The 21,760-nt window shown below is 52.2% G+C and overlaps 1 protein-coding gene across 1 annotated transcript; it reads right to left on the reverse strand.

The window, feature by feature from the left end:
* Window positions 1-7,675: 7,675 nt before the first annotated feature.
* SLC25A37 (solute carrier family 25 member 37) lies at window positions 7,676-21,606 on the reverse strand. The gene is made up of 4 exons (XM_086477238.1): window positions 21,403-21,606; window positions 13,939-14,167; window positions 12,373-12,429; window positions 7,676-11,203 (listed from the first exon to the last, which is right to left on the reverse strand). The coding sequence occupies exons 1-4, from the start codon at window positions 21,604-21,606 to the stop codon at window positions 10,683-10,685; spliced, it is 1,011 nt and encodes a 336-aa protein (XP_086333364.1). The 3' UTR covers window positions 7,676-10,682.
* Between the last annotated feature and the right edge of the window lie 154 nt (window positions 21,607-21,760).

Consider the following 21,760-nt stretch of genomic DNA (forward strand, 5'->3'; position numbering starts at 1 on the left):
ACACAGCCCATTTCAGGTGCTGGACCACCGGGTGCTCCCACCACCCTTGAGCCACCCCGGCAGCAGCAATGCCAAAGGGGGAAGCACGGGAGAAGCCGAGTGGCACAGTCATCGAGGCAGATTTTCGCCGATGGGGAAAGGAAAGGAAAAGGGGAAAAAAATAAAAAATGAAGTACTTTGGTGATGTGGCAAAATGCAGCTTCACAGATTGGTGTTCCCATGGGAAACTCCTTCTCTGCCCCTCACAAAAATCCAAGGCGCATTCCTCCTCTTTCTTCTGTTATGGTCTGGGCACCATTTATTAAGAACAGCCGAAGGCAGGGAGAAATCCGCAGCAAATACCCCTGGAAGTGCTTCCAAAGCCGTCTGCCTGGGGTAATTTATGGCGGCCCACTCGCAGAAGGGAAAGTCAAGCGATAAGACAAGTATTTTTACAGGAAAAGGAGTTAGGAGCGAAGCATATATGGGTGGGGTTTGTGTTGAAATGCTCCAGTTTTGGAAGAAAAAGGAAACGGGGCAAAGAAAAAGGCTTTGGGAGTCAGGTACTGGGTGTCGGAGCAGATGGATTCGGGCTGGTTGCTTTATCTCCCAGCCCAAAACAGGGAAGTGCAGGGGGGGTGTAAGAGGGGCCCTATGTGTGTCACCCGCGGTCACCTGGCCACAGCCTCCCCAGGGAGCCCCCCAGCAAGGCCATTCCTGGGGGGCAGGAGGGGTGATAGGCACGGAAGGGAGCTGCAGCATCTGGGCTCTGCCTCCAGCCACGCTGCCTGGGGGAGTTGTCCTTTCCCCCGGCTCAGAAAGCTGGCAGGGAGAGCAAGGACATAAGGGAGGCTCCGGCAGCGGGGGGACATTCCCACCGGACAGTGCCGGAGCTGGGAGGGGGGGGGGGGATCTCCACAGAGGCAGCGGGGGAGGATGCTCGCAGCACTGTAGCTGTTGGTTTTACCCAATTCTATTCCCATTTAGGGCTCTTTCCAGCCCTAGGGTTTGGGTTTGCAAAAGAGATCAGCCGTGCACAGTCTCCCCAGCTCTTCTTTTCATCCAGAGCCTTTTGGGGCAACCAGATTTCCAGAAAAGCAGGGGTTTTTCAGACTCAAGGCGGTATAACCTCAGAGCAAGGCCAGTCTCCCCTCAGCAGTGCATACACATCCCCGTTGAGCCCTGGCTGCCCAGCCTGAGCCTCCCAGAGAGATAGTCCCGGCTTTTAAGACCGAGTTTCGAACACAGTTTGATGTTACATCCTCTGTGTCCAAAAGTTTGCATCACCTGAGCCTGGCGAGGCTGGATCAGGGCTCTCAGAAGGCAAAAGGGACCCCGTGCCGAAGAGGGGGGTAAAAGCAGGGGTAGTGGCTATTCGGCGCAGCCTCCCACGGTACTTTTCCACCGGCCGGTGAATCGCTCAGCCCAGACGGCACGACGGGGTCCTGCTCGCGCCGCGCCGGAAAGCAAAGGGATTAGCACAAGTCTCTCTACAAACAGAGCTTGGGTGGGGGCACCCAGCGCTCCCCGCCGCTCCCCTGAGAATAAATGGCTGGGTTAAGCAGGAAAACGCACCCGCCGAGCTCTAGTGAAGCAATTATTCATTTGGAGCCGCTTTCTCATGGGGGACGGGAGCACCTGGGCGTCTGAGGTGGAGATTTGCAGGATTTACACAGGGCAGAGTAACTCTGGGGTACACCCAGAACAACTTCCTCTGCAGAAGGATGTCCAAATGCTTTACAAACACCATCCCAACGGCTGTGCCGCTCGGTTGGGGTGAGGGCAAAGCTCCTTTCCCAGCCTGGGGCTGTTGGAGGAGAGCGTAGCCCAGAGGCTGCAGCAAATGCCAGATGTTCCCCTCGCAACGTGTGCAGATGTTTTCCCACCCCAGCCGGGTCTGAAACAAGCAGAACATGGGCTCTCTTTGTACCAGCTAGATAATATTAATCCTTTTTCTAGACTCTGAGCGCTGCGGCGGCCGGGAGCTCTGCCAGCGTCTATCGGATTTGTTTGCTGCTAGGTATCGTCACGTACGAGGCGGAGGGATGCAGACTGCTCAGCTCCCAGGCAAGTTTCCATGATGAAACTGAGTTTTTCCCCAAATACCAGTGTTTCAGTCTGGATATCCACTCTGTTCCCCAGCATGTAGCTTCCTTGCATGAACTTTTCCCCCTAGAACGGTATTTCTTCATTACAGGTTTTATCCTTCAGCCCTTTAAAAAAGGGGGAACAGAGATAACCTGCAAGCCGGCACCAATCCTGCACTGCTCCTGTGGCAGGTCCCCAGCAAGCCCCAAGCATTTATATAAACCCCCCATGGGGGCTCAGTTCCCTGCTCCCCAGAAGCATGATGCATTTGATGACATGAGCATGGAGAGGTACTGAATCCAGAACGATTCGGGTCATTTCCCACCTCAATTCAAGAGCCACCCACTCCGCCTAATTAAAGATGATGATGATGATGGTCACCAGTAGAGCCAGCAGCAAAACTTCTCAGGCCCAGGACTGCACCCTAAAGCCACAGCCTTGTCCCCGTCAGCACAGGCAATGTGGAAACGTTGGTTTTTTTCATGCCAGCTAACAGGCAAATGGAGAATTTTAAGGCAAAAATCCTGGAGCAGGACCTGGGGAGCCTTCGAGGCACCTTTGCGAGATCTGACTCAACACAAGGCAGCTCCGTGCCTGGGCACCAGACAACCAGCAACGTACCAGGGCATTGACTAATCCAGGGTCTGGAGCTCTCGGGCTTCAGAAGAGAGACGGAGGAACTAATTCTACTCGTGACACCAAGACCTACACAGTTTTCACCCAGGTCTCCCCATTCTCAGCCCAAAGGACCTCTGGACGCTATTTAGCAAATGGCTGATATTTCACCCCTCCCTGCTGAGTGGCTTTTTGCTGGGTGTCGATGGCACATCAACCCTCCTCATCCTCTATTTGCCCTGGTGAAAGGAGGAATTACTGCAGTATTTATCTACCACACTCTTTCACCGGGAGACTGATCATCTCCTTTGCAAAGCAGCCCTGGGGGCACTCATCACTGCACGCTTCATACCACTTGCTAAAAACATCGCAGGGGGCAAAGCTTTAAAGCAAATAAAATAATAGAGAATTTGCAAACGAAGGTGATTAATGTACTTGGAGGATTCGGTTGCTCAGTGACTGTGTCTGGGCTGGGCTGGCTGGTGCAGAGCTCCATCTCGGAGCAGTTTTTGGAGGGTTCAGTTTCCTCCAGGCAATGACAAACAGATTTTTGCTGTGCAAAAGTGAAAAAGAAAACAGAGGGGAAACCTGGCTTTCCTCCTCCCACCAAAACTGCTAATACTGGGGCTGTGCTGGGAGCAACACAGGCGTAAGTGAAGCAAAGGTGAGGATGCTGCAGGAACCTGCTTCATTCCAGGACAAAAAGGTTCATGGTCCCAAATCAGCAATATTTGGGGCGGGAATCACATTCAGCTCCTCCACAGCCGTCCGCAGCCAGGGCTTGGCCACGCTGCACTGCTCCATGACAGATTTACACCTGCAGAGCCCGGCGGAAAACACTTACCTGTTCTATAAAAGGATCCCTTGTCTTTTAAAAGGAATTAAATCTTATGGATAAATACAAGTGGTTTTATTCCCTTTGTGGACAATCGTGGCATAATAAGATAGCGGGTTAAGGTGTGGCCGGAAAACCTTTCACTCCATGGGCTGCATCTTGTCATCCAAGGTAAACACGCAGCTTAATGAAATTTCAAGAGGGGAAAAAGTGAGATATTTGCCTTTATGTTTATTACCCTTTAGAGCAGAAACAATATTTGAAGAGAAACAAAGATAATAATCATATGCGGTGAACAAACACAGCCTAGATCCTGGATTAATCGAGTGACTTAAATAAAAATCCAAACGCCGGGGCTTTGGCAGCGCAGAGGAGAGCACCCGTGTCCCACAGGGCACGTAGACCTTGCACCCACCCCTGTCCCTAACATCTCTGCCTGAAGGTCCCCCAGATGGCGTCCCCAGATGCTGTCCCGAGGACGTGGCCATCGCCATCGCCACTGTCCACAAGTCCCAGAGAGCCTTTGTCCCCTGGCAGCCCCCTATACGCACGACTGATGCTCAGGGTGCACTTTCCACTCTCTGGCAAAGCCCTCAGTTGCTGTTTCTCCTTTACCCACGCAAACTTCAAGATATTACAGTTGTCATTTAATTATTTTCCCCTCTTCTTCTTGTCCTGTGTACTTATAGACCCCTAAGAAAAATGGGGATGTTTATAAACCACAGACTGCACAGTAGAAGGGGATTTGTTGGTGCCAACCCAAGACTTCAACAGACAAACAAGTGCTGAGCACAGCAAAGCGAGCACCCGCCGCCCTGTAGATCTTCGCTGCAAGTTGCTACGGTCTGCCAGGTAAATAAGACTCATTAAAAAACACCCTTAAAAGATATTTACACAATAACCTGTACTGGTTCCAAAGAAACCATTAGTGTCAATTAGAAAAATCCGATGAGTTCCCAGGGCAAAACACCACCCAGCCCGGAGGGAGGTGGGGACATAGGTGTCACAGCTCTTGGCAAGTGCTACACGCCCATGGGTGGCAATTCCAGCAGTTCCTTCCTCCTCCTGGGGAGCCATCCCAAAAGTTTGGAGGTGGTGGAGGAGCCAGGGCGATGCCCTTGGGCTTTGCTGGCTCTGCCGCCTCCTGCTGCGGCTCTCGGTACCCGTGTGCCCCACGGACGTGTCCCGTCCTCCTCAGCTGCAGGAATTCCCCATTTCCACTTACTGGCCATCGACCAGCCAGGCAGATGCCAGAGGTTTAAAGCAGAAAGGAAGGAGGAGAGATAACCATCGACGTGATATTTTGCAGAGATCCTTCAGCCTTTCTAGTAATCTCAGCCAGCCTCGCCATCCAGGGAAAAATCATCCCCTTCTCCCGACCGCAGCTTTTTCCTGCCGGGAAAACTGGGACTCAGCAGCTACCCCATGCTTTCCTAACAAACAGTATCTATTTCCCACAATAACCAGCTACATTTTCCATTTTTATTCGCAGTGCCAGTAGGACACAGCACAAAACAAGCACTTAATGAAGTCAGGCAACTTTTAGGCACACAAAAACCAGAGAAAATGTAAGAAAAGTTTAAATCACTCACCAGGCAAACAGAGGGAGAGCAGCCTGGAGTCCTTGGGGATGTCGGGGCTGGAGGGCTGCAGCCACGTCTCCCTCTTGGGCAGGTGAGGAAGGTGAGGATGCTCCCAGGGCATCTTGCAAGGGCACAGAGTCTCTTTTCAGAGGTTTTTAGTTTTCCTGGGTGTTTTTCCTTTATTTCAGTAGACCTAATTCAGAGTTTTGACAGCCTTGAATAATCCAGGGGTAAAAATTCCCTAGTCCCCCTGGGTCTGATGGAGAAGATGGATGGACAGAAATAGTTGTTACCAGCAATTCAGCTGCAAGTTTAATCGCGTAATTTGCGTCTCTTCTAACCACATGTCAGCTCAGCACAAAAATCCCCTCCTTCGCAGACACGTATTAGGGGCATTTCTCACTTCTTGGGGAATTACTGGGAATAAGATGGAGCTGAATGGTGGCTGTGACAAAGAGAAATGCAGGGGTCCTCACCAGCCTTCATATAAAGAAGGTATTTAGTGTTTAAGAGGTATGCACGAAGCATGTTACATACCTCACCTTTCAGTACTACACACGTTTACCACACAGCGGGAAGGGAGGGTTAAATATTTACTCTACAATGCAAACAAATATAAACCTGTCAAAAACATTTAGCTGAGGACAAATAGCACTTTATCTCTTGATCGTGTCTCTTAAGCTCATCAGCCAGGCGAGGCAGCCTGCTCTCCACCCCAGGACATCAACAGGTCGCTGCACTTCCCTGATTTTTCAGTGACAGTAAAAAAAAAAAAAAAAAAAAAGAAAAAGAAAAAGGGGAGAAGAAATGAGAAAAGGAAAGTCCTTTTCCCTTTGGGGTGGATCAAGGACAGCAGCATCTTGCTGCTGCTTCCCTTTGCAGCCAGCCCTGGCTCCCCAGGTAGGTGTTTGCTGCTAAACCCTGTCATCGTCCTTATCCCCAGCTGAGCTGCCCTTTGCCAGCCCAGGGGGGGCTGGGGCAGAACTGCTGGCTGGCTGCATCCCAAACCTCTAGGATTTTGGGTGGCTCTCTTCATCGCTGCACCAGGACCACACTGAAATCAACGCCTCCTGCATCACTGGAAGGTGCATACATACCCAGCAGCTATTCCAAACCTGTGGTTTTCCAAACAAAACTGATAGAGGAAACAAATCATGCTCCATCCCCTTGTCAAAACTACAGGAGGCTGCTCCCAAAATAATCCTTCAGACCCAGCTCCAGAATTTAAGGCTGGAAATTTAGTCCAAGGAGTTTCAGACTCTTCTATGCACAGTGCTTGGTAAGTGGAAATGTTATTTTAAGACAACCTGGTTTTCATGCTAGATTTGGAACAAGGACCAGGCAGTTCTGTCACATTTATTAGAGGTGAAAAGGAGGAAAAGGACCTGCAAGAATCTCAGATACTCCTGACAACATTAGAAAGAGTTAAAGTTTGAAATAAGGTACGGTAGACTTTGGATAAACCAAACTTTGGCCCAAAAAAACCTCTGACACCACCAAAAGAAGTGAGGAATTTCTTCTGCTTATGCACATGCCCAAGCTTTAGCAAAGTCCATGGTACAGTGCAGGCTGCTCGGGCACCCCTGCCCCACAGCCCTGCTATCCCACCCTGCAGCCACGCTGCTCTGCCTTCAGAGCCCCCAAACTCAGCAGCTGAGATGACAACAACTACAGTTGACTTATCCTTGGGACCAGACCAGGGCAAAGCTCCCCGCATCAGACACCAAGCTGGAAACCAAAACCTCTGTTTGGAGCCAGAAACATTTTCTACCATGAGCTGAAACAGTCGCTCCGCGCTGGAGATTCCACAATTGAAATGTTTCGGTGAAGACTCGCTTTTTTTCCTTTCAGAGCCCACCTTGGCCAAGCCCTGGGGGACACATTTGCCCTGGGGACAGCTTAGTTGAAGGCTCCGGGGCAGGTCAGTAGCTCCGATTAGCCTGATGCTGCTCAGGGAAGCATTCCTCCCCCAGCACCCGTGCTGTGCAGAAGCCACACCAACAGATGGGTCTTCTCCTTTTCATTGAAGGGGAAGGTAAGATCTAAAGCAGCCTCATAACTTCTGGGGTTTTCCCTTCAAATTATACAGCAAATCTTATTGAAACCTCAGCAAACAAGCAGCTCCCTCAGGGCCTTCACCTCATGCACTTTCCTTCCAGGGGGAAGAAATTCCAATTTGGGAATTTGCTGCTGAACAAGCCACAGTCTGCAGGTTTGCTTTGCAAATCTCGGAAGCCAATTCATTGCCAAAAGGACTAAGTTTCAAAACTCTTCAGCGGCTCCTAGAGGAGTGAAAGCCCGTCATACAGATGTCAGCTCCTGCCAGGCTGCAAAACCCCTCCCAGAAGTATTTCTGTCCTCCAGTGTTGACCAAGGGCTTTCTCTGACTCAGATGATGAGGTGCTGAGCCTGCCAAGTGTTCAGGCAACACTAGAAGGCACCATTCCTCCAGAGATCAGCCTGCCCGGCTGCCGCCAAGCAGAGCCATCGACACCCTCCTGCTGCTCAGCCCCAGTTGGAGCTCCATGCCCAACTACTACACAGCTCAGGAAAGCCACAAGCATGAGCCTAAAAGGACAAAAATCAGATTTTTTTATTTCCTTGAGCTCCAGTGATACAACTGTAGCAGCATTTCACAAATGAACTCCTGCATTGTTAAATATACATTTAAGGAAACACATTGAATTCCATGGCAGGCAAAAAAAAAATAATAAAAATTAAGAACTGCGGACAAAGTTACTCATCCTCCCCCTTAAATAATATGTGCGTTTGTTGCAGACAAAGCAGCAGTACCTGTTTCACATACCAGGTTAAAACAAAACTTCAGACTCGCAGCAAAACTTTCAAATGCAAACCTAGAAGAGACGAGGAGCAGCTTTGGTGAAGGGCTTTCACCTGGGGATCCAGCATTACACACAGCAGGAAACATTTTAAACACGAGAGACCTCTGCAAGTATTAGACCAACTGGGCACATTCCCAGCTGCAGAATGGGAAGTCTGGTTTTATGGGATACCCAGGGTAATCCATAAAGAGCTCTATAAATATACAAGTGCTGCTCACCCTCTCTCAGCTCGAGGCAGAGCAAGCTCCCAAGAAAACGTGGTTGATAATTATTTGTGCTCAACACTCAGGAGGTTCCCAGACATGCTCTGGTTAGTGACCGAAACGGGCTACCCTCCCCCTCCAAGGACAATGCTCAGCTGGCCAAAACCATGACCACCCTCCCAGTCATTCCACGGCCACAGGCTCTGTCCCTGGGCAAGCCCAGCCTTGCCCCAGTTACTCACAGGTTACTCCAAATGGGAGATGAAGTTCTTCCGGAATAGTCAAAGTGATGTCAGAAATGTTAAAGCTAAGCAGCCAGAGGAAGGGGGTGGTGCACTGGGGACCACTTGCCGAGTCTCCTGGCCACTGAAGTCGCACTGAAATCTGTCGCCTACGCAAAAATATCAGCTGTCGTTATGCTACAGTTTGCCTCTTTTAACATTAAAGTGACCCAAAATTTGCATCAAAGTGTTTATGCCCATCTCCGATGGGAATATTTTGTGCAGTTCTGGTTCCTGTTAGTGACTCCCCAGTTCCTCAAGTCAACAGACAAAGACATCCAAGGCTGACAGGCAGCTCAGAGACCTCCAGCCACGAGGATCTCCACGTGCAGAGAGCGCTGAGGGCTTTCTCCAGCTGCACCACTGCCACCAGTAGCCTCAAGCCTACAATTGTTACACTTTAAGACACAGGGTACATTTGACACAGTGATTCATTCAGTTTAAGTGACAGAAAGGCATCGAGAAGCTCATTTCACCATTATCAGTGATGCAAGATTAATTTACACAAGGCACATGCAACACACCACCCAGTGAGGTGCTCTTTGATTTACCTTCTCCAAAGAACGGAGCAAAAGGATTAGCTCTGGTTAGTGTCATCCTACGCAACGTGCCTGGCTGAGGGACACCTCCAGCGACACGTGTCAGCCCAAACGGGTCGCAGCTCCCCCACAGACCCCCCCAGCACTGACAGCAAACTGAAGCCACATCTCCACAAGCTGCCCCGTGCCCAGCAGTAAGGAGATGGTGCCAGCTCGAGACATCAGTGCCTGCTGGCAGGGGAAGTTCCAGGGAGCATGGAGATTTGCCAACTGGTGTCCTGTAACTTGGATTTCCACAGCCAGGCCCCCAAAATCCCTCATGAGCTGCTGAGCACCCAAGTAGCTGGCTAAAGGATGCATTTTGGTTTGGAAGAGCCATTCCCAGGAGGAGCAAGGCATGCAGCAAGGCTTCCACCCTTCCCAAGCAGGCACAGCTTCGCTGGCCACCCCAAAGCTCAGCACCCCGCAGCAGCCAAACCAAACCCACGCCACGAGGAACCTCTCTAGGTTGGGGTTGGGGGTTTTTTTTCCTCCCCAAGAGAGACGAGCAGCAGCTTATTGTCAAACACGGGCTGGGAGGTGGCTTCGGTTCTGCAGGGAAGACTTTCCCAGCTGCTGGTTTGGGGCTGCCAGGGTGCGACCCTTGCGACCCAGTAGCCAAACTGTAAACAGAAGCTCTGCGCTCCACACCCCCCCCCCCCAGGGAGCAGAGCAGCTCCGCGCACCCTGCTTCGCCCCCGCCAGCTACCGAGATGCACATGGTCGCTCCTGCAAGCAGGATCAGGGCCTTAACGAAAAAGTCCGAATAAATTAAGGGAGGATGAAGGCTGTTCAGCTATCACATGCCATAAAAATGTACCTTTAAAAAAAGTGTTTGCAAAAAAACCCCTATTCTTTAAAATCTACTTTTTTTTTTTTTTAAGAGACTCCTCGTAAAAAAATGGAATTAATAGTTTCCCCCTCACCCCCACAAAGTGACCAGGTATTCTGGGGTGCCCCTTCCTCGGTGTCCTGCAGTTTCCCAAAGTGGTGTCCCTATTCCTTCTCCCCCCACCCCCGCTAGTCACAAGGGGCTAGCAAGTACCTTGACACCCACAGGAGAATCCAGGCCACCATTTGGGGGCTAAATGCTGTACAATTAAAGCCAATCTGGCTATAAAAATAAATGCTTTTGTGTCTTCCTTACAGAGGATGGAAGATTTTAGCCCTTTTTAAACAGCTCAGCATCTAGCTGTAATAGTATTTAAAAAAAACCCCAAATGTCTACATAGAAAAATAAAGGATAAACATTATCCATCTTTTATATTTATATAAAAAGTAAGTTCTGTGTCAGGATAATTTGCTTCTTTGCTGTAAAAAACCCCAGCCTAGGCTGTACAACCTAAGCCTTCTGGTGAGGAGTAAACTACATCTTCAAACTTATCCAGAGAAAAATATCAAGTTAGCAATTTCACTTCTCCAAAATAAAGTTATTAAATATATATATTATTCTAAGTCTTTATAAACTATTCCATTGTTTAAGCAAGGAGGGGAACACGTGACTGAGGACCACTTTAATCCCTCCTTCCCTGGGGAGGGAGAAGTGGCCGTCAGCTGTGAATCCACCAGAAACCTGGCATGTTCCTTAGCAGAGACCCAGAGCTGGCTGGCTTGCAGGCACACACAGACACACACAGAGGGGACACGGAGGCTTGCATTCACTCGTGGGTAAGTCCTTCACAAGGATGTTCTTTTTTCCAGCTTGTGTTTTGTGAGAAAGTACTTGAAGAATTCATACACCGACCAGGCGATGGCTGTTGAAGGCATCTGGTAAATGACACGCGCCTGCACCCCTCTGAAATACCCCGAAACGCCCCCCAGCTGATAGACAGTCTTGAAGGCGTTCACCATGCCCGAGAGATGTCCGCTGATGTTCACAGAGCTCAAGGCCATGTTCTCCTGGGTGTTGAGCAGGGTCTTACAGACATCCAGAGGAGTGGTGGCGGCGGCGGCCACGGCCCCTGCGACGGCACCGGAGATGATGTGGGACCGAGGGTTATACTCCCGGTGCGGGTTGATCTGCTCCTGCATGAATTCGTAGGTGATGAAGTGAATGGCCTGGAAGGGGACGTTCATGGTGAGCTGGGTGGTGTAGCTGCGGTAGAAGGCACTGAACCCCTCCGTCTTCTGCACTGTCCTTACGCACGCCAGGACGGACTTGTAGGGGGAGTTGAACATCTGCATCCGCTGCTTCACCACTGGTCCAGGCAGGGCAGGCAGCACGAGGCAGGACAGACACGGGGAGATAAAGACTTGTTAGCTAAGGCACATCTTTCCTGGTCACCACAACACCCAGACCAAACCCTGCTCCCAGTCCCTGCCATCCAGACCCAACCTCCCCCTTCCAAGTCCAAACGGCCAAAGACATCAGCCAGGCCCTTCTGTAGCAATGAGCTCCGTATTGACAGGCTTTTACCGAAAAAAAAAAAAAAAAAAGTAATCCTCCACTTCCCCCAACCTGCCCAGTGCCCTCCCCAAAAAACTCAACACAACCAGTGAGGGAAGCGGGTCAGAGCTCAGCCCTGGTCCAACAGCTCTCCTCTTCCATGGGCTAAACCCACTCCTCTCCTCCGGCATCATTAAGGAACTTTCACTCCTAGCTAGAAAGGCATTAAGACAGACTGGTACGGACCCTCAGGTGCCTCTGTGAGGATGCAGAGCTGTTGTGTGGGAACACTGACGTACCAAGAGGACAAAGGCAGAAAGTGCTCAAATCACCCTACGTCATCTGGGAAGCCTAACAGGCCTCGCCTATCGTCCCAAGCCCTGAAATGGAACAACTTCCACTGACTAAAGCAAAAGGAAGGCCAATTCATTTAATCAGGATACAGTTAAAAGGATTTTAAACACTGGAGGTATTTTTTCCTTCAGAAAAACCTGGGTTTGGGCCAGCTCAGAAGCACAATACATGAACACTGCACAGCTGGCAGTCCAGCCTCATTTTAGCCGCATTTCACTGCTAGTCCTCTTCATGCCTGACCCTACCCACCCGGGAAGGCTACGCAACAGTCCCACCGGCTGCTGTACTTGTCTAACAACATGACTAAGCTCAGCTTTGTTTGGGTGGCCCAAAACTTCAGAAAAAAACAGTAAAGATGCAGTAGCAGAGTAGTAACAGCATCATGTTAGTAAAGGTGACACAGTTTTCCTGGAAAAATCACAATGAGCCACACAGATGCTGTGCAACCCCCTGGCAAACAAGGGAAAACAGTCAGGCAGAATTTATCCCTCTACACTGGCCTGTCTGAGCTCAATACAAGCTGGGCAGAGTCACTAAAACAAAGGGCTTAAGCTGTTAAGATGGCACAGGGTATCCTCAGTGCCTTCCCAGGGGTGCAGCACCTCCGCGCCGAGCACAAGGCATTACCTTCTGCAGGATTCATCACCGCGTCGTGCAGCAGCGTGGCCACGCTCCCTGCTATACCTGCAAGACACAAGAGCATCCTTCAAAAAATAAAAAAAAAAAGAAATTCAGAAGCCATGGCTTGCTTGGGCACTGCACTCTGCAGCCCCCAAGCCACCCAGCAGCCTGGGGAGCTGCAGCCCAGCTCTGCAGCAAAGCCGAAGGAAGCACCCAGCAACACCGCTCATTCCCAGGGCAGAAAAACCCATCCAGAGCAGCCTGACGGAAACCAGGATCCCCCTCCCAGCATCACAGCCGTCACCTTTGCTATTCCCTACAACTCACAAGGTTTTGTCCATGCAAGACACCACCAGCTTCACTAAGCCTGCGCTGGACTGAGAAACGAGCAACGCTTAGAACTGGCTCAGCACATCCATAATCGGGCATTTTCATCCATACACTCAGTCTAGTTTTAAACACTAATTGCACGGATCCTGCAAACATCCAGCCAGCCATTAATGATTCTGCAGTTGGCTCTAGGATGGGCCTCTCGAGCCACACCTTCTCCTTTGATGTAGGTTTCCATCTCAAATTCTCTCTTGCCCAAATGACTTTCGGTCATTTCTCATTAACGCAGCGCTTCAGTTTTCCCGCTGGTACTGAAAGCCTGTAGCTACTTGAAGGCAAACACAGGAAGCATATTACTAGCAAAAAGCAGCAAGCCAGAAAGGTATTAAACACCCTTAAGCTGGTCGAGTCAAGTCAAGTGACTGCCATGGCAGATTCCTACCGTCACATCACGTCAAGGCCCCGGCAGAAGTGCCTTCTGCACAAACCCTTTTGTAACACCCCTGGCTGCTCAATTAAGAGGGTTTCTGCTGTTACAGCGGTATTGCTGGACCGAAAAGTAAAAGCCTTCCTGGTAGAAGCAAAGTCTTTAACAAAGCATGCGAGCACACGGAGGATGCAGCGCTCTCTGGCTCCGAGGAAGCCATCTGGAACAACCTGTACTTCAAACTTCAAGAGGTTTAGATGATGCCTTCAACATAAAGCCTGAAACAGCCCGTGACTGCACCTGAACACCTCTTGTCCAATGTGCTGATTACTTGTGCTACAGCAATTTGAGATTAAAGAGTAGTGCAGAAATCTAGATTAGACAAAGGCTTTGGCGGGTGCCCAGCAGTGCCATCAGGGGTTCCAGGCCAGGAAGGGTGTCTCTATTCTGCTGCTGAGCACCAGCCCAGCCATCTCTACCCTCTGGAAGAGAGATGTACCAAGCAGTCAGCAATCCTAAGCCAGGGCACAGGTTTCCGAGGAGCGTGGCAACCAGCACGAAGCACTCAACTAGAGGGCAGGCGCCCCACTTGCCCACCTGGCTTCCCCCTGCCTCTCCGGCACTCCCGAAGCGAGTGCCAAAAATCTGCAAGCCTGGGGTCACGTTTGCCCCTTGCATCCTCCCGCAGGGGTATTTACACGCAGGCTGCCTACAGCAGGTCCGGCAGGAGCAGAGCGCAGCGAAGGATGCCAGGCAAGCAAGGGACAGGCTGCTCGCTGCGAGGGGGAAGGGGGTTGTGCAAAAACCAAAAATACCATTGGCCAAGTGGCTGTTTCCTCCGTGCTGGATAGTATCACTTAGAGACTTTTTCATTTTTTCATAGCAGGCAAAATACATCGCGTGGGCAGGGCCAGCCCCCAGCATGGTGACATTAATCCCACGTAAAGGCCTCCAGAAACCCTCTGTAAGGACAATCTTCTTCAGAGCTTCGTACACGCTCCTGTACTGGGCTTTGGGGTCCGGCTGCAAGCTCTGCATCCTTGTCTGCAACAAAGCACACGTAGGGAGAGGCCTCAGTTACCTGTCTCTAATGCAACAAGCGTGAGTCAGAGCGCTACAAGACTTCCAAGATCATTAGAGGGGTCAATAATTCAGTCCCCAGTTGCACCCGCGCCAGGGCCGCGGCAGTGTTTATCCACGCTTCGCCTGCCAGACCGGCGAGATTAGCTCCGCGCTCCCATTGCAACACCAAAACGTTATGAGGCTGCTCAGACAAGCGCTCAGCGGAGGGAAGTGTAACCTCTGCTCTTGTTTATGCACGGAAAGTACAGGGAATTAAGCTAGCGCAGTCGTTCAAACGACTCGGTGAAGAAATACAGTTAGGTCTTTAATTGCCTCTTGCTTACAACACTCCCGGCTCTCTGCCCCAGCTTGTTTCTCCTGCAGTTGCTCAGCTGCTTGTGACACTTGGAGCGCAGTTAGTCTGCTCCATCGGGAGCCAGGTTTCCTAGAAGGGCAAGCTGAAAAAAAATGGGGTACTTGCAGTAACCTGCCCCCCATAGAGGGCGAGACAGGGAAAGGCCACCACCCAAGGAAGACCCAGCTGGTGACTACGTCCCCCAGAGCCACCCTTCGCCCCATTGTCTTCCCTCCCAGCTCCTGCACCCCCCAGCTGCCTGAGCTGGGTGGTTTCATCTGTGTTCAGTAGTCCTCGACGGACTCTTCTTCCACAGATTTTTGAAGGCAGCTAAGCTTCTGGCATCCAAAGCATCCCATTAAACTCACTGCCATTACTTAATTATGCACCGTGGGAAAAATTAACTTCTTTTAGCTTGTTTCAGGCTTCTGCAGGCTGACGTCATCACACACCAGCAACACTCAAAGCCCTCGCAACGGTGATGCCAACCTGCGACGGGCATTTGCAGGGCACAGACCCCCGCCACCTCTCACCAGCCACAGGAGACACGCTGGCAGGGCTTCAACCTCTACGAACGCCCCAGCAAGACTGAGCACATCTAGAGCACCAAGATGCAACACGGCTGATGCACCCCACCACGCTGAAACCGGTCTGAAGGGACGCAGCCTTTGGTGCAGCCTCGAAACACAAACAGAGAAGGCTCCTGGGGAAGGGCACAGCCACAGGAGATGAGTGTTCAGCAACCTGCAATGGGCTCCATCGAATTGATGTGCTTTTAAGGAGAAGCTTGAGAACTGCAATTCGTTTGGGTTTGACAGGGAGGATGCCTTCTGCCCCCTCAGCTGGGACACCCCATCTTCAGAATAAAGTTTCCCCCAAAGGATTTGGCAGCATGCAGACCCCAGCGCCGCCCCGGCAGGCAAAGCAACACGCATGGCTCTGTCCTCGGCAGCGATTCAATCGCCCTTGAAAAAGCAAGGACTGCCCGTGCCACCTCCACACTTCCTCACCGGGACACATCCCTGCAAGCTTATCGATCCACTTCAATTACCCAGGAGGCAATACTAGAGCTAAGCTTTCAGGCAAGATTAAGCCAACAAAAGCGTTTCAGGTTTGGACCTTTGATTTTCCCAAACCACTCCAGTTACCAGAAACTGAAGAGCACTTTCACGTACACTTTCTGAGACCACGGAAGAGATCAGAGCTGAATGCAGGACTTTAACCCAGTATAATAAAACCAAGCTATGAAAGCAGCAAAGCAACCAGTGAGGCTAAGCCAACAAATTATTGCGTTTGTAGTAAATACTCTAACAGAATTGCACAGGAATTACATTTGCAAAGTGACTTAGCTCAGCAGCTAGCTGAATTTCAGACTTCAGCATCGGCTGGTGTTCATGACAAGGCATCGCCCTACAACAGGGAATTTGGCAGCCTCGAGCAAAGCTTCCCATTTCAGAGCACTAATGCATTGTAACCTATGAACAGCACTGGAAATAAAGCCAAAGGCTCAGAAAAATCCTCCTGTCAAGGCAGCAACAGCACTGAATTATCTTAGAATTTTAAACCAGGTTTTAAATCCTTCTCTCAGCCCTCGCTGAGCGGGCATAAGGGTCTCCCAAACCCCTCCATGGGTCTCTGCACCTTCGCGTCCCACGGATGCTCATCAGGAGGGGCTGGACTTCACGATGCCCCAGAGAAACTCCCAGCAGCTGCTCCGCCATCAGCGTGACTCAGCATGACCCACCGCTGCTCAGCTGGTCGCATCCCGATGAGGTTTTGGTGGTGGTTTTGTGTTTTGTTTTGTTTTTTTTTCCCTCTGCTAGTTTTAACTTGAAGGCATTGCTTCAGACTCCAGAACTGACCCCAGGAGATCTCGATCTCACCCCGGTCTATTGCTGAGATGCCTTCGAAGCAACCAGTACCATTTAAGCATGCAGCAGCATCTTCTCATCAGAAAGGCAATCAGGGATAAATGCTCCTGTAAAGCAATAACCTAGCAGCCTGGCATACACACGACCAAAGCGCGTGGCGCTGTGTTGTTGGGAACTAACCCCAAGTTATCTCCACCCTTAGTGAGAATCCAGTTGCTTTCACATGAGAATGGACAAATATTAATTTTTTATTTTTCCAGTGATCACCTAAGCCACTCCAGAGGGGTTCAAAAGCTCACCCTGTACCCCAGAGCGGGCAGTAAGCATCTGTCACACCCACCTAACCCCGGTACCACCACCAGCACAGCCAGGCCCACAGACTTGCACTTTTCATTAAAGCTGTGGAGAAGACAAACAGCCCAAGGAGTCACCAAACCCAGGATCTCCTGCGTGGCCGCTGCCACGCAAGAGGCACAGAGCTGAAAACAGGTTCAGCTCCGTTTCATCCACGATAAGTTTATCACGGTGTGAACAATGATGATTTGCTATGAGCTATGCAGTCCTTACCCCTCCAGCTCCTGCCACCCATCTGAAGCCAGCAAGCTCCTCCAGGAGCCTCACCCCCCTCTTGTTACTCAGCCAAGAAATACTTCTCCACCTACTTAGATTAATCCTCATTGCATAAGGCAAGAGTGTACCGACAACCGCAAGCATCCTGGTAGTCCTGGTTTCAGCTTGGGCATAAAAAGCAACACCAGAAGTCACAGCTTCAGGTTCATGAGGTTCCCTGCTGCTTGCAGAGCAGCGCTGTCTTTACAGATGCTGTTTGGGGGGCAGCACCCAGCCTTCCTGCTGCCAGGAGCACAGGAATAGTCCGGGGTCATTTTCTACCTAGAGTTGCTTTACTAACGAGAGGCAGGTCTCTAGTTCTGCATATTCTTGCAAAGGGTCACTGATTTGACATGCCACTGTACAAACAAGCTCAGATGTAATTTGCCTTTTTTTTTTTTTCCCCCCTGAACATGGCATGCTTTCTCAAAGTTCAGCCGGCGCGTTCATGTGACAGACAACCACCCCAGTCTCCCTGCAGCTAACAAAAGACACAGAGAACACAATATGCCTTTACCAGGAAATAAGCAGCAGTTCTTCAGTGACCGGGTCAGATCCTGCTGCCTGGAGAAGGCTTCGCTATTGCACGACCCATGCCCATGCTCAAGCTCCAAACTCCTTTTTCTTTTCTGCTGGGCTGTTTTTCAGCTAAAGAAGCTCCCCAGACAAGCAAAACACTTGGTGTGGTACACCCTGTGTCTGCAAATGCCCACAGGAGGGGAGCGCAGGGTCAGTCGAACAGGTTAGCCGTGACTTTCCAGCAGCCCAATACTATCAGCTGAAACAAGAGTAACTGCTCCTCCTGGACCTGTGTAGAGATAGGTGGATGTAGAATCTCCCACCACCAAACCCAAGCCAAGGCAAGTGTTCCTAAGCCCAAAGTCTAAATAAACCACAGTAAAACAGCTCACAGGAGCTCATCTGCCCTGCCACCCTCGGTCACACCGGTGTGCTTCCAAGACCTTAGTCACAAGCAGGGCAGCTCCAAAGTCTACTTGCATCAGGCAGGTCACCCATGGGTGACTGGAGCCACCGAAACACTCGCTCCATCCCTTCCAACAAGCCCCATTGTACTTATCTTCCTTTCCACTCCCCGCTCTGGCATCGCAGATGTAGGCTGGGTGTTTCTCCTACCCTTCACCCCAGGAGTTCCCAGCACAGCACAGGACCTCCTGTACCCGTTAGGAACCACACACAGCCACAGCACCATCAACTTACACACACGTCTTGTTGCACCAGCTTGGTTAGGAGCAGTTCAGGTTTTCACAGAGGAGGACTGTAGCATGGCTGGGGATGGAGCAAGGACTTCTTGTCATTAGTGCAACTGCCACCCACTGCGAGGAAGGGAGGTTCAAGCCCTGCACACACCTCCAGTTTCTCACTGAGCTGTCTCACATCAGCAGTTACTTCCCAGGAGAGGACAACTGTTTCTTCACATCCTCAAGGCAGCTACTTCACCTGCTTTGGCAAACCAGCTCCAACAGCCTTGCAGAAAAGCCACCGAATGGCTTAAGCAAGACGAGGGAGGAAGCTCCAGGGGAGTCCTCCAGAAACTCCCTTCTGCCACCATCACAAGAAGTCCTTAACATGCTGATCTCTAAAATTACTTTGGAGACTGACCAGGCTTGCCAGGACAGCCTTGTTTTCAGCAGCTACAAAACAAAACAAGCCTCAGCACTATGAGAAACACCATCGGCATTCCTAAACCTACAGTTCAAGCCAGTGTTTCAATACAACCACAGCGTTAAGGGGGTAAGACAGAGGCCAGCGTGCCGTTAAGGCTGAAGCTGCAAGGGGGTCTTTACCATTAGAGGGAAAATCATGGGAAAGAAAAGACATCAAGCAAGTCTCAATCATCACAAGCCTCCAGCTGAAGCTTTAGTTGCTAAATACAGCCTGTAAGGCATTTCCCCACCGAACAAACAGCAACGCTGCTGCAGAACACACACACAACTAGCAGTGCTGTAAGTTACAGCAGGGTTCTCGCAGCCAGGCGCTGTAGGAGGCTGCACACAGGCACGCGCATCACGGATTTACACCCTCATCCCAGCACGTGTTGCACCACGAGCACCAAGAGCACCTCTGGGTATTTTCTACGCTGTCACACAGGCGTATCTAGGAACTTCACAGAGGTCCATAGGGCACGATTTTACCTGCTTGCCTTGACTCACCTCAACAGGACACCACTATTGCAGCCTGCCCTACCCCGACCTCATCAAGCTCAGGAATTGTGAAAGTGTCTGAAGCAAACAATTCCCCAAATTAAAACATTTTCAGTTTCCCTTTCAGAGGAAATGACTCGCTGGAACGAAAACATTTATTTTACAGCACGATCTAGCCAGGTGCCTGAAATGCCTCTTTTCTGCAGCATCCGCAGCCCCCTACCTCCTCCGTGGGCTCTGCTCAGCCAGGACCAATCCCAGTAACTATCATCCAGAAAGTCAGACTAAGGAAGGAGCTTTTTTGTAGGAGAGCAGCACATTTCCCACGGTAAAGTGTAAGACAGCTGCTCTTACAAGCTTATAGTGTTTGGTTACTCCCATTACCAAAAAAAAAGCCCTTTTGGGGTCAGTTCTCACCTTTTCCCATAGCAGACGGACAGAACAGGCAGGGACCAGCGGCGAGTGCCCATCGCAGTAGCAGCACCCAAACCCTGCAGCGCGGGATTTCACTCTGCCCCCGACACATGGGGTGACCTTGGCCACGCTCTGCCAGAGCTTTCCCGCAGCCAGCCAACGGCCGGAGCATTTTATCTGCTTCTGAGCACTTCAAGGCAGTTTGCAGAGTGGGATTATTCCCAGCGTAAGGCATTGCCCTGGCGCTCTCCTCGCACAGGCGCTGCCAGCCCTGAAGCCACTGGGGAATTCACTGCGCGGTGAAATCAGCACTTTTACCTTCCTACAAAGCACCTCCCGCTCCGGAAAACCAGGCACAACTTTCGTTTTCTCCCTCTCCCTTTTCCCGGCAGAGGAAATGCCCTCTTAAACAACGCCATAAAGTCCAAAGTGACGACACGCTGCTCTGACCGTGACTTGGCAGAAAATACCAGGCTTGTTTGTGGAAGGAGCCGGTGCGGAGGCACCCGGGGTGGGCACGGACCCTGCGCCTCGGGGGGGACCCACGATGCAGAACAGCGCAAACTTACAAGCACAGACCCAGAGGGAAAACACAGAAAAAAAGCAGAGAATATTTCCTCCGAGTGCTTATCGCAGCACACTGGCAAGACCTCCAGTGCCTCAAAGCGAAGGCATTTCCTCTCCTTCTACTCTTTCGGGGAGCCCTGCATTGAAAAGAGGAGAAATTAGAGCATCTGCTTGCAGCCCTTCCCAACCGGACCCTGGAGGATCTGTCAGCACTTGGCAATACAGGATTGAGGGCGTTTGGCTTTTCCCAGCCTTATTTTCTCTTTTTTTGAAGCTGCCAGAGCAGCACGCTGGCAGGGCAGAGGGAGGAAATACCCTTCGCTGTGCTTCCCACCACAGCAATGATGTGCCGTGAAGTCGTCCCTCGTGTGTACTCGACAGCACCAAGAGCACACTCAGTCTCGAGCAGCTCATCCGCACTAAAACCCAAACACCACCGGAATATCCGTGCAAGCCCCTTCGTAAGCCCCGACCCTGATAAAGCCACCGCTGCCACAGGGCTGGGGGGACACGTGAGGTCGGGTTCACGCCGCTTGCAGCCCTCCTGGTGCGCGGATGGACGGAGCACCCCGTGTCCCACCAGCTCGTGCCTCCTGGGCTGAGCTTCCAACCCTACTGGGAGGGAAAATCCTGCTGGAGGGCACTGGTGGCATCCCGGGGAGCAGCCCGAGGACTTTGCTTGCTGCAGCGGATGGCGGCCAGGCCCAGCGCACACCTTTGCACCGTGGGTTGCGCAACGCTCGCCGGGGCTGAGGACGCTGGGGGTGCCCGGGATGGCACCCAAAGGGTCCAGGGTGGGTGCACAGCTCTGGCTTCCACCGCAGACCTCGGGGGGTGACGCCTCGGGGACCTTGCCCACCGCAGCACCCCGCTCCTCGCCCACCCTCAGCACCTCTTGCACGCTCCTCCCCACCCCAACAGCCCCGTACAACTCCGCTCCCCCCAAGCCACACTCCCCACCCCGCGAGCCCTGTGCACCCCGACACCCCTTGCACACTCCCCCACTCGCACCACTGCACACCCCCCCCCCCCAGCACCCCACGCGTGCACTTCCCGCTTGCACCAGCACAAACCCCGGCACACCCCGTGCATGCAACCCCGTGCCCTCCCGGTACCCCGGGCACGCACTCCCGGTGCACCCACACCCACCGCACCGCCGCGCACGCCTCCCCCGAGACCGGCAGCCGCCGGAGCAGCCCCCGGCGGTCCCGGGGGCCACCCCCACCCTCCGCCCCGTACCTTGACCGAGTCCACCGGGTACATGACCGTGTGTTCCATGATGCCCGCCACCGCCCCGGCCATCATGTGGGTGCCGAGCGAGGCGCCGCTGGGCAGGCTCTCGTACTCCTCACCCTCCATAGGCGGCGCGGGGGCGGCGGCGGCGGGGGGGCCGGGCCCCGGGGGCGCCGCCGCGCTGCCCCCCACTCCGCAGCTCAGCTCCATCCTCCCGGTGACGGCGGAGGGGGGGTGGGGGGGCGGGGAGAGGGGGGGAGGGGGCGGTAAGGGGTACCGGGGGGGGGGGGGGGGTGTTACACCGGGCTCGCGCGCCGCCCCGGCCCCGCTTTAAAGCCGCGCCCGCGCCCCGCCCCGCCCCGCC

Source organism: Leptosomus discolor, chromosome 23 (assembly GCF_034619465.1).
Source record: "Leptosomus discolor isolate bLepDis1 chromosome 23, bLepDis1.hap2, whole genome shotgun sequence".
NCBI lineage: Eukaryota > Metazoa > Chordata > Aves > Leptosomiformes > Leptosomidae > Leptosomus > Leptosomus discolor.

What these genes read in the sequence shown, in the direction of transcription:
- SLC25A37 (XM_086477238.1), bottom strand. Translation starts at nt 21,606, where the DNA reads ATGGAGCTGAGCTGCGGAGTGGGGGGCAGCGCGGCGGCGCCCCCGGGG. An exon ending in ACCCGGTGGACTCGGTCAAG is followed by an intron (nt 14,168 to 21,402) that starts GTACGGGGCGGA and finishes GCTTTGTTGCAG; the next exon opens with ACAAGGATGCAGAGCTTGCA. An exon ending in AAACAGCCACTTGGCCAATG is followed by an intron (nt 12,430 to 13,938) that starts GTATTTTTGGTT and finishes TGTGTCTTGCAG; the next exon opens with GTATAGCAGGGAGCGTGGCC.